Source organism: Neopsephotus bourkii, unplaced genomic scaffold (genome assembly GCF_033783945.1).
Source record: "Neopsephotus bourkii isolate Nb327-2 ecotype Australia unplaced genomic scaffold, CSIRO-AGI_Nbou_v1 NB_234, whole genome shotgun sequence".
In the NCBI taxonomy this organism is placed as follows: domain Eukaryota; kingdom Metazoa; phylum Chordata; class Aves; order Psittaciformes; family Psittacidae; genus Neopsephotus; species Neopsephotus bourkii.
The window spans coordinates 7659143-7675924 of record NW_026900744.1 but is presented as its reverse complement, the minus strand read 5'-3'; the positions used below and the strand labels follow the sequence as shown (position 1 = coordinate 7675924).

The following is a 16782-nucleotide window of genomic DNA, read 5'->3' as shown; positions in this document are numbered from 1 at the left end:
CTGGCATTCAAAGTTGATGAGGCAATATTCTATACAAATTATTTTGATGCATATTTTTTACTTATGTTACAAGTGATGTATTTGGCATGTCATATTATATTACAACTCATGAGGCAGAGGATTTAATGTGTGTGATGGTCCCTCTGAGCAGATATGAAATTGGTATATATATAAACTGTGTTATTTTACTACTGTATAAACGTCCCCCAAATGTACCCACATAAGTTCTCACCTGTCTTTCCCAGTTTCCTGTTTAAAAAGGTCATCAAATTGAAGCATCTTGTGGCGAGAAATCATATATGCTTTTAATTGAGGAAGTATCTGATTCATCAGCTGCAGGTTGTTATACACCAAGCCTTTACCATCTCTCCTCATGTAGCTGCTAGGACCCCAGAAGATAAACACGGCACCGTGGCTCATATTTAAGAGTTCATTGCGATTTCGCAAAATCCTCTGAATACTGGAGTGTGCAATGACTCGAAGGCTCGTTTTGTTTCCAACATCTTTTCCGTAACCTCGAGTAGGTGCATCATTCATTCGTATTACACACTCTGTCTCGTCGATTCTGTCACCTTGTTTACTTCCCAGAAGGTGTCCAGAGCTGGTTACCAATGCACAGCTCTTGCAGTGCATTTTTAAAGGCTGCAAAGACATACGTACTTCAAAGTTAGCTGTAGACATCTTCGCACTCACTACATGGCAACTATGTTTTACATGTACATGGCATATTTTACAGCAAATATCTCACTTTATATAATTCTCTGCCAGCAGTTTTCTGAAATAACTGGGGACACATTATCTGCATATTTCATAGATGAGGAAAATGTTGTGTATGTCTACAGCCCTTAAACTTCCTCTGTGGATTCAAGTCATAGAATCATAGAATAGTTAGGGTTGGAAAGGACTTAAGATCATCCAGTTCTAACCCCCCTGCCATGGGCAGGGACACCTCACAGTAAACCATCTCACCCAAGGCTCTGTCCAACCTGGCCTTGAGCACCATCAGGGATGGAGCATTCACAACTTCCCTGAGCAGCCCATTCCAGTGCCTCACCACCCTTACAGTAAAAAACTTCTTCCTTATATCCAAGTCTACTGTTTAAATCCTCCTTTCCACTGCTGCTTCAAATAAGAGTATTCACAGCAGCTTCTATACTGTTCTTTGCTGCCAGGACTGTACTTGCACTTGCCATAAATGAGCTATAATTAGAGCATTTTTGATTCTTCCCTTACAGGCTTTTGCAGGACATAATAAATTTTAAGTCCTCATAAGTACAGGTGTAAATAGTTTTTCAACCAGTCAGGGAATTTTGCTATGGGAAGACAGCTATACCCAATCCTTCTGTGCTATTTCCCAGTTGCTATAGAACAAGTGTTCTTGTACCTCTCTGTTTCAACAGTCAGAGTTGGTCATGAATGTCTGTGTATATTTTACATGACAGGGAGTTAGTGCACTGAACTTTTTCTAGCTTGTCAGGTCATGTTTAAAAGTTACACAGTAAAATGGAACAAGGAAGTGCCTGACTAGTGAATGGCTGACCTAATGGAATCAGGAGAGTAAAACAAGCTGATAATGAAAATGCATGATAAATCACATTACTGAAGTATGTCACCAATACAGATATAAGTACGATAAGTATGAAACTGTATCCGCTGCTCAGCATGAGAACTAAAAAGGGGCAAAGGGTTATCCTCCAACTGCTACTTTATAACAAGAATACTATAAGCTGGGAGGTAAAGGCTATTTAAAAAGGTGTCCTTCCAGGAAACAGTATCTTGCAGCATTTAAGACCAGTAACATTATATTACAGAATATACATAGCGTGTGTCTTCTCCTTTCTTGAAAAAATACAAGTGAAACAACCCCAAAACCAAAACTGGCAGACTGAACTGTGGTTGCTCACTGGGCCAGGCTTCCTTGGAAGGCCATTTGGATCTACTGATTTTCTTCCCTAAGGATGTCCATCAGAAATTTCTTTTCACTGCTAACCATAACGACTGGCATTCTGATACCCTCCTGATGAGTAACAGGTTGGTTTAATTCCAGAGGCTCCAAATCAGGCACACAATATGCAGAGAGCAGTTGTCTCCTGCACTATGGCACTGGCCTGATCCTGCAATACCAAGTAGATCAAGCGTACCAAGGAGGTGACAGTATTCATTGCTCTGAAAAGTGCTAGCAACCTAAGCCCGTCTTCTACAACAAGGGCCTCAACACCTTGGGATCAAACTCTGTGGTCTCCATGGCAGCTTATTATTCATGCTATTACAAACATGGCTAGCATACCTCCAGGTGTAAACTTACTTTGTGGGTTTATTAGCAATGAGAGGACATTATGGTAACACACAATTACACTTAATATCAACCACATGTATATTGGAATCAAATAACGAAATCAGTGTGAAGTGAGGCACAGCTTAAAACTCTAAAGCTGAAAAGAAGACATAGCCTAGGTTTGAGATTATCTCAGACTTCCATTCCAAAATGCTTTGGCCCCAGTATTTGAACGGGATATGTTACTTAAGTAACTTGGTTTTAATTCTGAAGGTAATAAGTGGTTGTAGTCTGAGCCTTTCTTCTGTGAGAATAGCTAATGAATGATTAAATGCTTAAATTAAATCTTAGATTAAATCTGTGTAACGATACAACCAGTAAGCTTTGTATCTCCATTTTCCCCAAATTGTTAACAAAGTCCCGTTTCTTTCACATACATGGATTGTAATCCTGAGCTAATGGTATGGGTGGAAATGTTCATGCCTTTGTGAGCCAAGGTTCCTAATGCAGTATTTACATGCATTTTCCTTTAAGCTTTCATCTGCCAGTTTGATGAATTACCAAGCAAAAGCTCTAAGGTGAACTAGCTGCTCCACCATCATGCTTGGGAAAGCAAGATGAAGTGCTAATGAGGTTAAAGGAAATGTAGTCAGCACCAATATTAACTCACATGGGTTTGAATATCCACATAGCAAGACATTTTCACCTAAACAATCTCTGCTGTTTTTTTGGCCTACTGAGCTACGACTTACTTGTTTCTTCTAAAAGTCTGCCAGAGAATCCATCAGTTGCTAGAAAACAAGGGCCACCATCAGTGGAGCTGTGGAAATTTGGGGAGGGAGGGTGAGTGAGGAGATGTCAGCATTTGCTAAATGCCAAACATTAACACCCCCCAAAACACCTGTCCCAGATCTTGTTTGAAAACTCTTTCTTCTGGGAAAAAGTCTTTAGGCTGAGAGATATTCAGGTATTGCCCCGCTGCTTGAATGATGCATGGGGGCTGAGCCCATGTAGCTGCTCCGGGCAAGTCATTTTCAGTCACCTCACTCAGATGCTTTCAGTTGTCTACAAAACTCGCACCTAGAAACTGTCAGATGAATTCACAGCCAACAGCCACAACAGTCTCCTACCAGCTGTTTATAATGCTTTGACAATACTGAAAGCAAGGGGGGAAAAAGCTATTGGCTGTAATATCATCTCATTGGGAGGCAGCAGTTGCACTAGAAATGTCATCTACTTAAGCAATAGTAATGGAGGCACAAGGCAGTTCTTTGGGATTGATGACCAGCTGGGAAAAGTTGATGGCCTGAAAATAACCAGGGGCCATTAAGCCAGAAGAACATTAGCTCCACAGAAAGCTCTGTTACAGTAATTATTACAGTGACGTTTGGGAAAAAAGGCAAACAAAAAGAAAGCAAACCCATGACATATGAGTTACATTTTAGGTAGGAGATGCAGCTCTTGCTTCATGAGCTTTGCTTCAAAATGACCAGAAAAGGGACAGGGTGAGAGGCAGGTGAGTTTTATGGCATCTGTATTAATTACCTTGATATGTAGCATATTGGGCATGTAAAAGCTGCTGACACTCAGTCATACCCATTGTCAGTAAGCAGCCACAGTTCTATATGTACTTGAACCACAGGTACAGCACCTTGCACAACATGGCAGTGTGTGTGGCTATTTGGGCAACACAAGGCAGTCACATGAACATTGACAGCACTTAGATAATGAACAAGCCAAGAATTTGCCACAAAAATTGCCCAAATTACCTCTCAGTTCAGTCACCTAAAAATACATACAGGGAGCGGAAGAAGAGAGGGTAGAGGACAGCAAGCTCACAGTGTGAGAAACAGAGATGACGGCAAAATCAGTTGCTGCTTTTCTGGGATAGATGGGCTATCCCAAGGGAATGAAGGGAGCAGGTGAACCTTGCTGGTAAACCCTATAATAGCAACTTAACCCTGTAACAAATGAGTGCAACCTTGCACCACTGTAAGTATCACAGGCCAAACTAACTCCTGGCAAGTTTCAGTTATATAGATTACAGCCTGGGAAGTACTGCTGCTGTATCACATACCTCTGATTTGTTTAATACCAACCAACAGACAAACAGAAACAAAAACCAATGTCACAATTTTTTCTGTATATTCCAATTTGAGGCAATCTGCTCTGTTATTGACTTTCAAATCTGTTGTTCAATGTTAGAGAAATGTTGCTTTCAGACACTTTATTGCTCAAAATAAATCAATGGAAAAATGTTATTCCTGATTCAAAATATGTTACTCCCAGATATAATTATTTTCTTTGTGATGCAATCAAATATTTATTTTTTTTCCCTTATAGAAGTCTTCTATTTTAGAGCAGATTTAGAAAACAAGACAAATCATTCCAGTAAAATCAGGAAACCCTGGCAAATACATTTTTCCTATACAAAGTACTTAATGGCCTACTTCCAAACCCCTAGCTTCAGATCACTCCATTATCAGTAGTATACAGTATTTTATCTTTGGGAAAAAAACAGCAAACAGCAACCAACCAACCAACCAACCAAGAGCAAACCCAAGATCTCCTGGAGTGAAGAACACCTCACTAGAGTTCAGCAGGAAAAGACTACCTGTCAGTTCATGAACACCAGCATTCCTCAAAGATACATCTGGAAAAACTATGGATGACTTCAAAAAAGATATATAGTGAAAGAGCAAGAAAGACTGAGAAAAGTTAAAGAACATCCAAATTCCTTTTGGATGAATGACCTTTGGCTAAGCATTTGAGACTTACTTATGGCTTGTTCTTGACTGCTGGGCCATCAGCTACTGGCAACAACACTGCGTAATTAATGCATTTCCAGTAATACAGTATTCTGCCCTGGCAGCTTCAGTTCTAACTTTTTACTTGCAGCTTTAATCTGCTTTGAGGTTCCTTACAAGCTGCTGGCTTGGGCCACTGCTCCACTAGGCTGGTTCCTCCTTCCCAGTTTTCCTCTCCCAGAGGCTTTGAGGACAATCTCCCTGTCAAAATGGGCACCCCCAACCTCTACAGGAGCTCTAGGCATCCTCAATCCATTGCTGGCAAGTGACAAGTGGCTGCTCCAGCTCTTGTGAACTCCTGTCACTCAGCACTGCTCCAAGTATAAAGCTTCTCTATCCATTACATCTATCCTTCATAAGCAAGCTATACATACTGTTTCTACCTGATAGCCTTCTTCCTTAATGTTTTCCCTAGAAGACTGACAATTATAAAGGCAAATCTGTTTTTTTTTTTTTTGAGAAATTCCTAACAATCACCTTAAAGTAGAATAGAAACCCTGAATCCTCACACTTGTGGAGTAACTTCTGTTCTGTAAGTCAACACAGCAAGCTGTGGGGCTCAACCTGTCTCGTTAGTGAAGTACAGCTGCACTGCACTGTACTGCACTGCAGTAGTGATTTCTACAATTCAAGTACTCTGAGAGACATGATCCTGTGAAAATAATGCAAGATCCCTGATTATTTTTGCTTTGTAATATGTTGATGTTTCATAAAAATACGAAAACAACTGAAAATGAAAATACGTACAAGCACAAAGAGTTTGCTTTGCTATTTTTCAAGTCCCATCTACCTGACGCACTATGAAATGATGCTCTCGAACTAGTCTCCGAACAGTAAAAAATCATTCAGATGCATAGCGGGACATTTTAGGTAACACTTCTGTATATAAAAAGCTGGAACAAAAAACCAGACTGAAACACTTAACGCGTGAAGAGAATTTTGAACTTCAACCAACTTCAACTTGCTCTGGTACATACCCTTTTCAAGTCTCTGGGAGTTTTGGCTTTGTGGTGCCAAGTTCTGATCTAAGAGATGATTTTGCTTTGACTTTGACATTTTCACATGTATGTTCAGATGCAGAGTGTAGCTTAATTTCTACACTCTGCATGTCACCTCAGGCTTCCCCCTCAAGCTTTGTGCATTTTTATTCTTTAACCCTTATGCTAGCAGGTACAGAGACCTCTTAAAGAGGGGGGGAGAAAAATCCTCTGAGCAAACACATTTATAATTTTTGTTGAACTAGACATTTGGAATGTTGGAGCATCTGCCACGAAATCAAACTGCATTATTGCTGAGCTAAAAGCACTGATTGTCTTGAAAACTATATCCTAGTGGCTGATACCACACAAGTAAACAGAAAGGGTAGGAGATACCACTTGCCCAACATTGTTCATCCTTATGCAAATCTAAGTAACAAGCATTTGCAACAAAACTTTGCAATTCAAAAAAGGCCTGGCAAGTCTGTTCATAAAGATAAATGCATGTCTGTTTAACAAGATAAAAGATAAAACAAATGGATTTCTTATTACTTCTCTCTGTTTCTTGGGCTGTGGAGCTTGCATATGCAAATGTTATGGAAACATTAGCATCTTCATTTCCCATTGATTCTTCAGAGTTAATTATATAACTGGACTCTGCCTTCAGATATTTGATAAGTAGAAACAGTGAAATAACCAACCTTCAGCAAATGCATTCATTACAGTAGTGATCACGGCACCCTAGGCTTTATTCCTCCAAGGAATGGAGTATTTTTGTTTTCCATGATACTATACTGATGGGCATCTGCAAAACCTGTAATAAAAGTACAATCATTCTATTTTAAAAAGGCCCTCAGACATGTCTAATTCAATTTCAAAACATGAGGCTGTATTATGAAAAGAAAAATACAAAAACAAATGTACTCCATAAAGCTTTCACTGGGATAATTTTCTTAGAAAAAGTACTGTTAAGCACATTAGTCACTGAAGAGTCTTCTGCTTGTGTGAAGTGTTTTCCGGCACATTAACTCTTTTTCAGGGAACTGCCTGCTAGTCAAAGCTTCCATTAGATTAATTAAAATATGGCTCCTCTCACTGGAAAGAAAAGGCATGAGTTTGGTTACAGGACATTGACCACCTACAGAAACTGAGCCTTTTCTAGTTATATAAAATACACGCAGCAGCAGCCCACGAGACTGAACAACACGGTAACTTTTAGTATATGAAACACATTTCTCTTCTTATTTGGAAGCATGATTATAGGTGCTGATGTTTTCCCCTAAGCCACCTGAAGTGAATACAAGGTGCAACCTTGCAAATTGTCAGCACATATAAAGCTAAGATTTAGAGAGTAGTTTCTATCCTGCATCCTATAAATGCGTCCCATGAGGAAGATTAGTATCAATCATAGGCTTATTGGAGAGGGAGATAGGATACAATGATAACCTGAAGCTATCAACTAGAGTAATGGTCTAAGAAGAAAAAGCAATCAGAGAAAGAAAAGAATATCCTCAATGAAAGACAGAACTGGAAAATCAGGCAGGAATGTATCACATTGATGAACATGAGCTGTTATACGAGAGAGAGAATCATATGAACAATATACAGGCTCTAAAGAAATGGTTATTACCTAATGTTTATCTTAAAAGCAGTGCAAATAGACATCCATATTACATCAAACTCCTTTACTTTTGTTCTGCAGCTAAAATACTTGCACTAATATGCAATAAAGCTACAAGCGTGGTGTCTTACTATGCAAAATGTTATCACTGAAGTGTTAGAAAAACAGGGATTATTTCAACAGCCTACAAAAAAGGATATTGGACAGTCAGATTTTTGCTCTAGGAAGTTTTCACATCAACTTCTCTTATCTGCTTTGGTATGTTTTGGCAACCCATTCCAGTTCAAATGCTCCATGGACATACTCCTTCAGCTGCTCTCTCTGCACCTGTCATGGATGTGCAAAGGTGTTTTTGAGCAACAAAGGTGTTTTTCAACAACACACAATGTTGTACCACCTCCACAGCACAATCCCAAGGTAGTCTCCATAATCATATTGATACTAAAGACAGATGCTAGAAACAGGTACTGGCATCAGAAGTGGTCAAAACATCCAGATGAAAAGAAAACATTTTGGAAACAGATGTTTAAAAATATCTGTATCTGCAACTCTGTATCACTGTAATATTAACTGGTTTTTGACTACATCTAAATTTGAAAAACAATCCTCTGAATTCAAGGGTCAGCTCTTGAGATATTTTTTTTTTGGGGGGGGAGGGGGGTGTTTAAAGGGTCTGAAGCATTCCAAACATGTCTCTCCTATTGTTTACTATTATCACAGCCCTGATTAGGAGACAAACACTTAGTGGATGGAAACATTCAGCACTGAAATGTGCCTACTGAGGGGTAATTAGACAAGTACAGGAGATGGCACTCTGTCTGCCAACATGGCATTGCTTCTCCAAAGAGATGCTCTTCAATTCATAGCAGGATGTTGAAACTATCTTCTGAGTAAGTTATGGGTAAATAAGTTTGGGTGAGAAAGACAGGTTAACTCCCAGTTTCCTGTAACTGGAGAAAAAGGCTGGCTGGAGACAAAAGAAGGTGTATCTCAGAAGAAGGAGCTCTGAGATGCAGGGCAAATGAGAAGAGAGACCTTGAACAACTAAGCCAGTAAAGAGCTGATATCAAGTCAGCTAATTATAATGAGAGAGGTAAGAGGTCTATTTCCTCATGTATTTCACAGACATTTATAACTGTGCATTCTCTTCTGGATGTGGCACATAAACACACTCATTGTATTATTATACATTTTACCATCAACTGATTTGAATGAAGCATAATTCCCAGGCACTTGGCTAACTCTCCTCATTATATTTCTTGCTTAAAGATGTAGGTTATCTGTAACTGGGGAAATGATATAAATCCACAGTTACCCAATTGTGGTCAAGGAATCTGAAGAGTAGAAGGGCATGCCACAGAGAGGAATCTGAAGAGTAGAAGGGCATGCCACAGAGAGGATGCAAGAGGTAGGTTTAAGTACAGATACCACAGAAATCAAGGAAAAAATATATCATCTTTAAGTGAACAACAGCAGAGATGGAACCTTCCTGCAATAAGGTGAAATGCAGAGTACCAGGGGATTTGTGGGTGCTTTATACACTTTATCTGTTTTTCATTTTACATTATTAGTCCTAAATTGTATTCCTTGGATGTGACGAGTGTGTCATTTGAAGTGCATTTTACCTTGTAGTGACATAAAACAATTCCTGCTCACTTCTTCCTGCATGGGCGGGGGAAGTATATTTAACCTGGATCACTACTTGGATCCATTTCATAATGAGAATAGGAGGCAAAGATAAGTAAAAACAAGGCAGGAAAAAAAAAAGAAAAAAGAAGATAAGATAGGTGAATGGTACCGCTTTCTTTAGTGATACCTAATGCACATAAAATTCAGCCCAAAATGCTACAATAAGATGGGTGATGGTAGTCACGGAAGAATGGAAAGGAGAGCATGGCAGCATGACCAAGAAGTGCTAGGCTGCAGAGGTTTTCTTTAAAGCACCTCTTAATCTTTCATTGTTTCAAATCACCATTACTGAATGTCTTGACATCTAACTGATACCCATCAGCAGGAAGTTTCAAATCCTGTAAGCAGTGCTTGGACTCTGTACCATGCCCGGCTGCAGCCCAGGATTCTTGTTTCATGTGAATGAACTTCTGTCAAATGGTTTCTTCAGAGCTATGGGCACATTCTAAAGTAGTTTTTCTGCACTGGACATGTAGGTCATCCTTCCAGTTTTATTGCCCCCCAGATAATACCCACCCACCTAAACAGGATATTTTTACAAACCTAGACCTCTCTAGAGCCAAAGTTTCTGCTCTCAGGAGAGATGACAGGATATTTTCTTCTTGCAGGAGAGAAATACTGAAGTGTCAACAGTTTTTTGTACAGGAATCTCTCAGTAAAGAATTAAAAAAGAAAAAACAAAAAGAAAAGACGATCAGCTACTCATCAGGTGTAACTGCATCAGTCCACTGAACAAAGATGTGACCAGGTAATTCAATCCGTCTTTACTGCATGGCCCTTGGGTTGCCCTCAGGGGCTGCTTCACCCTGCAGCAGAATGGTCCAGGACCCTCTGCCTGCAGCTGCCCAAACCCCACCGCCTTGCTGACAGGGCAAGGTGGCACCAGACATGTATCAGGTGGTTCTCAGGAGCTGCTTGATGCTTCACCTTCAGAGCCCAGCAGTCATGTCTACCTTACTGCACGAGCAGAGGTGTAACACCTGACCCCAACAGCCTGCAGCATCCCCAGGAGGGCTCTGTGCAGCGCTCCTTACCTACGCTGTCCTCACCATTGCCCTCCCTGTGCCACACAAGGCCACCCGCAGCCCCAGTGGCTTTCCCCGTGATCTCTCCTGCTGTGACAAATACATCTGCAGAGGACAGGGCAAGGCAGGGCAGAAAGGGACACCAACAGTGCAGGAAAGGCAAACACAGTGACTACCTGCCAGGAGATGGCATGAGAGCATAATCCTGACTCGGCCTGCCCAGTTGCGCATGTGTCCAAACCCCTTGCAAGGAAGAGCCCTTGAGGACAGCTGGCACCTGGACAGTATTAACCAAGTGGGAATTTCACCCTGGGCATGGCAGTGTCTGCACTGTGTTAGGCCTTATTTACCAGTTTTGCACATCTGAAGAGAAACCAACACGTCCTCCCAGGAGAAACTGTTGCTCCTGTTAGTGCAGCACAGCCAGGAGGAGCATCTGTCCTGGAAATCCACATTTGGAGAAACAAGCAGCCAAACTCCACTGATGTGTCAGCATTTAATTATAGAGCTGGAATGTGGTTCGAATCTCCCCCTTTCTATGTGTTCTGCTTCCCAAAACAGAAAACAGCACCAGTGCATGCTTTCTACTCCTCAAAAATAATTATCACACTACAGCTATGATAATTCAACAAAAATTAATTTTGTTCTATAGAAGGGGACAGGTTCTGAAGGTTTAGCTGGTTTCCTTTCTAATTATTGTATTACATTGAGAACACAGCGAAATCTTTTTAACATGCTAGACGTGCTGGGGGCTTTGTTTGCTTTCAGAGACTGCAGTGGATGCTATGTTTTCATTTAATTAAAAAAATAAGTTACTAAAATAGTCTACTTTGGTTCAGTATGCGTTTGGTTTACATGTGGATGGTTTCACATCAGAAATGAGGTATTTTTTTCAATCAGTATTGAGCAATAGACATCTGGGAAAGCAAATAAAGAACAGATCAATGTATTTTCAAAAGAAAGCTTGTTAATACAAAAACAAGTAGTCCTGTCAAAAACAGGTTATTTTTGAATAGTCACCCTTTCCAAAGGAATCAATCTATCCCAAAGCTAAATAGGGCATTACCTTTTTGACAAGAACAACATAACACAACCTCAGAAACTGGAATGCTTGCAGAAACCTCACACCAAGTATGGAGAGGAACTCGTAAGAGCAAGTGGTGGTAGGACAAGGGTGTGTGTGTGTACAGTTTCAAACAGAAAAGAGGGTAGATTTAGATATTAGGAAGAAATTCTTTACCGTGAAGGGGGTGAGACACAGGGTGCCCGGAGAACTTGTGGCTGCCCCATCCCTGGCAGCGTTTAAGGCCAGACTGGACAGGGTCTTGAGCAATGTGATATAGTGGAAGGTTACCCTGCCCATGGCAGGGGATGTGGAGAAGATCTTTAAGGTGCCTCCCAACCCAAACCATTCTGTTATGAAGTATGAACTACCTTATGAAGAAACAACTTGTCTGGGTAGATGCATCATCACTTCCAGATACGTTTCTGAGGGGCATGGTTAGCTGCTTGAATGTAGGGGGGGTTAGCTGAAACAGGCACACCACTTATGAGAAAAAAATACTAATATCCAGCTCCTGAGCAGCCTTATATAGGAATCAGAGAAAGATTTTGGCAGATGCAGGAAAAGAAGTGTAGGCACCCAGTTCACTTGAAATTCAAATGAGGAAACAGTGAGTTGGTGCTTTCAGGGTTAGGCAGCAGCTAAGCAAAGGTTTTTAATACTGCAATTTTACATTTAGGTTTAGGAGTGGAGCTTTAATTGGGTTAAGTCCTGCCTTACATGCCAAAGCACTACACAAGCACTAACTCTGTATTCCTGTATTAAATAAAGTCCTAGAGAACCACAGCCACATACCTGATTCATCACTCTTTGGAAGGATACAATAAATCTGTCGTGGAAGCCTACTAATTGCTAGTAAATCACTGTCACAAGCATATCCAAAAAGAGTAAAAATGAAGAGCTGAACATTCAAAGAGCTCTGGGGTGAAATTCTGTCCCTTTACAGATGAACCTGTAATCTATGTGAAAATAAATGATATATAATGATTACTAAATTTGAAATCAAATCTTCACATGGGGACAATTCAGTAAGATTAGGTGACTACAGGACTATAGAGCAGCATCAATTATGAAGCCTGAAAGAGTGTCATATCCCTCAGAGACTACAAGAACTCTGATTTGCTTTATTCACCAACATCAGAAGACATTCACCAAAGGGTCTGGGGGTTCTCATTTGGAAGAGAAAAAGAAAAAAACCCAGAAGGCATGAGCCCAAAAATGACTGGCAATGATCCCAATTTATCTGAGCTACCATTTGCACTGTCAATTGATGGGAAATGAAGTGTGATCAATTCTAGGCCATTGTACATCGTTCCCATTGACTGACCTGCCAATCCTTGATTGAATAATTAGTAAAGATACCAGTATCTGCCATTTTGCACAATGCTCACAAGACAAAGCTCTCAAGTTTTCATAAAATGGACAATTACCATGTTATCTCTAACTACATTTTCTTTCACAGATATGACAGCCTTTATATTGCCAAATAAAAACATAACGGTGCATAAGAAGTAGCAAAATCCAGAAGCATGAAATCTAGAGGTCAGTGCAACCCCTGAAGTAATACAACATACATTTTTAATACTACAGATGGATAATAAGCCATATCAGAAAGGGTTAGATCTGTGCTCCTCATTTACAATAGTTCACTTTAAGTAGCAACCTGTCTATTTTCTATTCTCAATATCAGGGGAAACAGCTAACTCAGGTATTCAGCGGTGACTGACAGCGATGCTGACATTTTAATAGCAGCTACTGTTTAAGAGCACTACCACCATCCTGTGATTCTTAAATAAAGATTTAATCTACTTTTGATGCAGCAGAGCTCTGCAGACCAGGCAATCTGCTGCTAGGGCACATGAAAAGCTGGGGGGTTCTCTAATCCCATCACCCAGTCCCACACCGAGTGTGTAACCAGCTGTTCCAAAGCCATAAATTTGACTAGGAAAGGCTCTGCCTGATATTATACTTTACATTACAGTCCCAAATCTGAACTGCTAGCAAACAGGGACACAACAGTTACTTTTCTATCTCAGACACAAATGGTGTTAACTGCAAATACAAATCAGTTATTCAGTGCAAAAATGATGACTTGTAAATTAGGCCATTTATAAGCACCCTGGCATTTCTATGTTTAGTTCACACGCATGGACATAGTTTCCAAGTATCCATATGCCATAGCAGTATCTAAGGACACCACTTCTCCCAAAACCATTCTGTCAAGGCTTTAGGTCCCTCACCACTTTTCCCCTTAATTCTCATATCTATTCTCTTATCTGCCAACGAAGAGCAAAACCAGAAAAGGAAATGTGCAAACTGAAAATGCAAATGCATCATCTAAAATGCAGGAAAGTGCTAGTGGTGGCTTACAAAGCAGAAATGGAGAGGCCATGTGAAAGAGAAAATACCCTACTCCACATCATGGATGACTAATTTCTTCCCACACTACACTGTAATAAATACTAGCCTTTGCTAACAGAAGAACAGGAAAGCTTTTTACCAGAGCTAATAAAGACACCCCCTGCTTAATGCTCACATTAGTGTGCCTAAGTGGAAGACATTTCTGGTTTGCCGGGTAGTAGCCACCCAGATAATCCAAAGAAAACAGATTCTTCTTTCCTTTGGGGCTGATGACAGGTTAAAGCATTATGCCATTGCTTGGTTTCCACAAAAAGCTTCTTTGGACATGACACCAACCCTATCCTAGGTCTTCATTTTTCAATAGGCAGAAAATATTACACCAGTGAGATCCTATAACTTGCTGGCTGATTGTTATTTCGATCCCTGCACCTAACAGGTGTGTGTTATAGCTGGCACATGCTGCAATATATTTCTGTGGCTGCTGCTGTAGTGCAGTAGTTTGCATAACACTTTGAAGTGAACAGCTCTTAAGAGAGGAAATCTGCATTACAGAGGCATCACTTGCATCACAGACAAACTATATATTCAAGTTAAATGCATATCTTTTTATGTCAAACTAGCTTTCTTGTGCAACTCTTTATCAACGGAATTTTCTAATTAGGGAAGTGACACAAGTTGGACTGGTCGCCCCCTGAATTGTTTCAGCAGTGTTTGCCCATCAAGTATAGGCTATACAAGCTCTGTGCAGCCTGCAAACTCTTACTATGGAAATGTGATTTACATATATGTTTACTAACAGCAGACAAATACAGTCTGTGCATTTTGCATGCTGAAAGAGCTTTCTCTCTTATGTTCTGAATGATGCCTTTTAATCCTATTTGAAGACCAGTTATCCAACATTATGTTGCAGTATTTTACAATGCGTTTGTCCCTCCTGAGTGAAGAACTGAAATGACCAACTCAAACCCACAGACAGACAAAATGTTAACACACCATCTTCATCAGAAATAACTACACACTTCCTGTGTTACCCATGGCAATTTGCATCTTAGTACTTGGGGGGGCTCTCTCTTCTTTTCTTTTTTCTTCTTTTTATATGTGGTTTTCTACAGGGCTTAGCTCTGGTGAGTATTAATTAAGCACTGTGAGCATCATGGTAGAAAATGACTCCTTTCTTCCTGCTAGCAAGACTTGTAGCAGGGGTATATAAAACATAAAACAAAATATTCTACCCTTTCCAGACTAGCCCAAAGCACAAACAAGTACTAGCATTCTCTTTGTTGTTTTACCCAGAGCAAATGCTACATCAAGTTCAAGACAGACAGTTGCATCTTGAGCAAACTGGCTCCAGGAATCAATCAACTTACCTCATCCGAGAAGATGTCTAGGCTTTTACATTTGTGGAAATGGTTACTAGACACTCAGTAATAATGACAACATGAATGGCTGACAAGATTTTATTTTCCTCTGAGATTGGAAAATTCTGATTCTGTTTGGCAATAAATGTAAATTATTTACTGTGTAAAGATATGGTAGATACCATGCAGTCTACTACACACAGCTGTACGTAATTCTTATATTCCATAATTGTGCACTATATATGCATTGATAGAACTGCAGGCAGAATATTTCTATTTTGAATAAAGTTCCACATATTAACCATTCATCTTAATACCATGACTTTCCTTATCTATTTTATCAAGAATTGGTAGGGATATTTATTCAGCTAAAGCTAACTTAATTGAAGAAAACTTTCAGTTGTTTAGCAGGTCGGGGAAAAAGTGGATAAAGAACCCTCAGGACTGTGTATGATGCCAACACCCTCCAAAATAATATTTACTAAGGAGATTTTCACACACAGCAATCTCTATTAAAGCAGTAAAATCAGTATTGCAATATCTGAAAGAATTAAACATTCCCTGTGAAAATTAGCCATACATTATCACAGGAGATTCCCCTTTATCCAGCATCAGTTAAATTTCACTGTCTAAATTTCTCCTTTACATCTCCATTTCCAACTGCCTAACACACTTCAACAAGCTTTCAAAGGCAGGCTGGCATCACAGAATTCTCTCTCAAACACAGGCGGCTTCCTCTGCTCCAGGTTTCTCCACTCACTATTTTTTTCAGTGTTTTTTCCTTTCCTTTGTGGTTGCTCACTCCTCAGTACATCTTTATTTTGGAGACTAAAGTCACTGTGCCACATATATGCCATCGCAGTGATACAACGTAAGTGAAGCACATACGGCAAATTAAGAACACATTTGAAACATCCCTGAAATCCATTCTGAAGGATGAAGGGAACACATCAAAAACTGAGGATATGAATCTGACTTTCAGGATGTTAACAAAATCAGTCTTTTTTCTACTTCTTTTGTATCTGCTATTAGCACAATATTACCAACGATGGACAAACTGCAGCCCATGGACAGTTTGTAGAATCTGTCTTCTGCATGTATTCATCACTTGTTAAAAACATATGGCTGTTACTTTATTAAAGCATATTTTGATAACCAATACATTTACAAGTTCAGGTCTACATTCTGTTTCATTTTGTTCTTCCTCAGGAATACAGCGACAGTTGCTTATGACACATCTGCAAATTAACAGCATTTCTGGACCTTAGTAGACAACCTAGCTGACTCAAGCATCACCAGCTGAGAAGGAAGAATTGCTGCATATAATAGCGTTAAACTGATTACCTGTTTACTTTTCTTACCATATTGACAATTGTTACAATTTTATTATATATTTCATAATATTGCATGCTTTTCCTTACATCTCCACCTCCCAGAATGGGATTAGGAGAGAACAAGTTTCTCAGAGCAGCTGGGAAACTGAAAAGTTTAATGTTAAGTACACAGTGGAACTTCAAAAGCAAAGGAAAAATAAACTCCAAATATAATTATATTTATAGCTTGTTTTTTAAACCACAGTATTAGTTGGACACTATTTCTGACTTTT

At 39.8% G+C, this 16782-nt stretch overlaps 2 protein-coding genes across 6 annotated transcripts in view; both read right to left on the bottom strand.

Annotated features, from left to right (window-relative positions):
* The window catches only part of EBNA1BP2 (EBNA1 binding protein 2), a 491427-nt gene that overhangs the window by 87807 nt on the left and 386838 nt on the right, over nt 1-16782 (bottom strand). The gene's annotated exons all lie outside the window — the stretch shown is intronic.
* Nucleotides 1-16782, bottom strand: part of ST6GALNAC5 (ST6 N-acetylgalactosaminide alpha-2,6-sialyltransferase 5) — a 126423-nt gene that overhangs the window by 13823 nt on the left and 95818 nt on the right. For all 5 annotated transcript variants that reach the window (XM_061345107.1, XM_061345109.1, XM_061345105.1 and 2 more), the window contains one exon: nt 233-642. In XM_061345107.1, coding sequence (XP_061201091.1) covers nt 233-642 — 410 coding nt within the window. The remainder of the gene's footprint in view (nt 1-232; nt 643-16782) is intronic.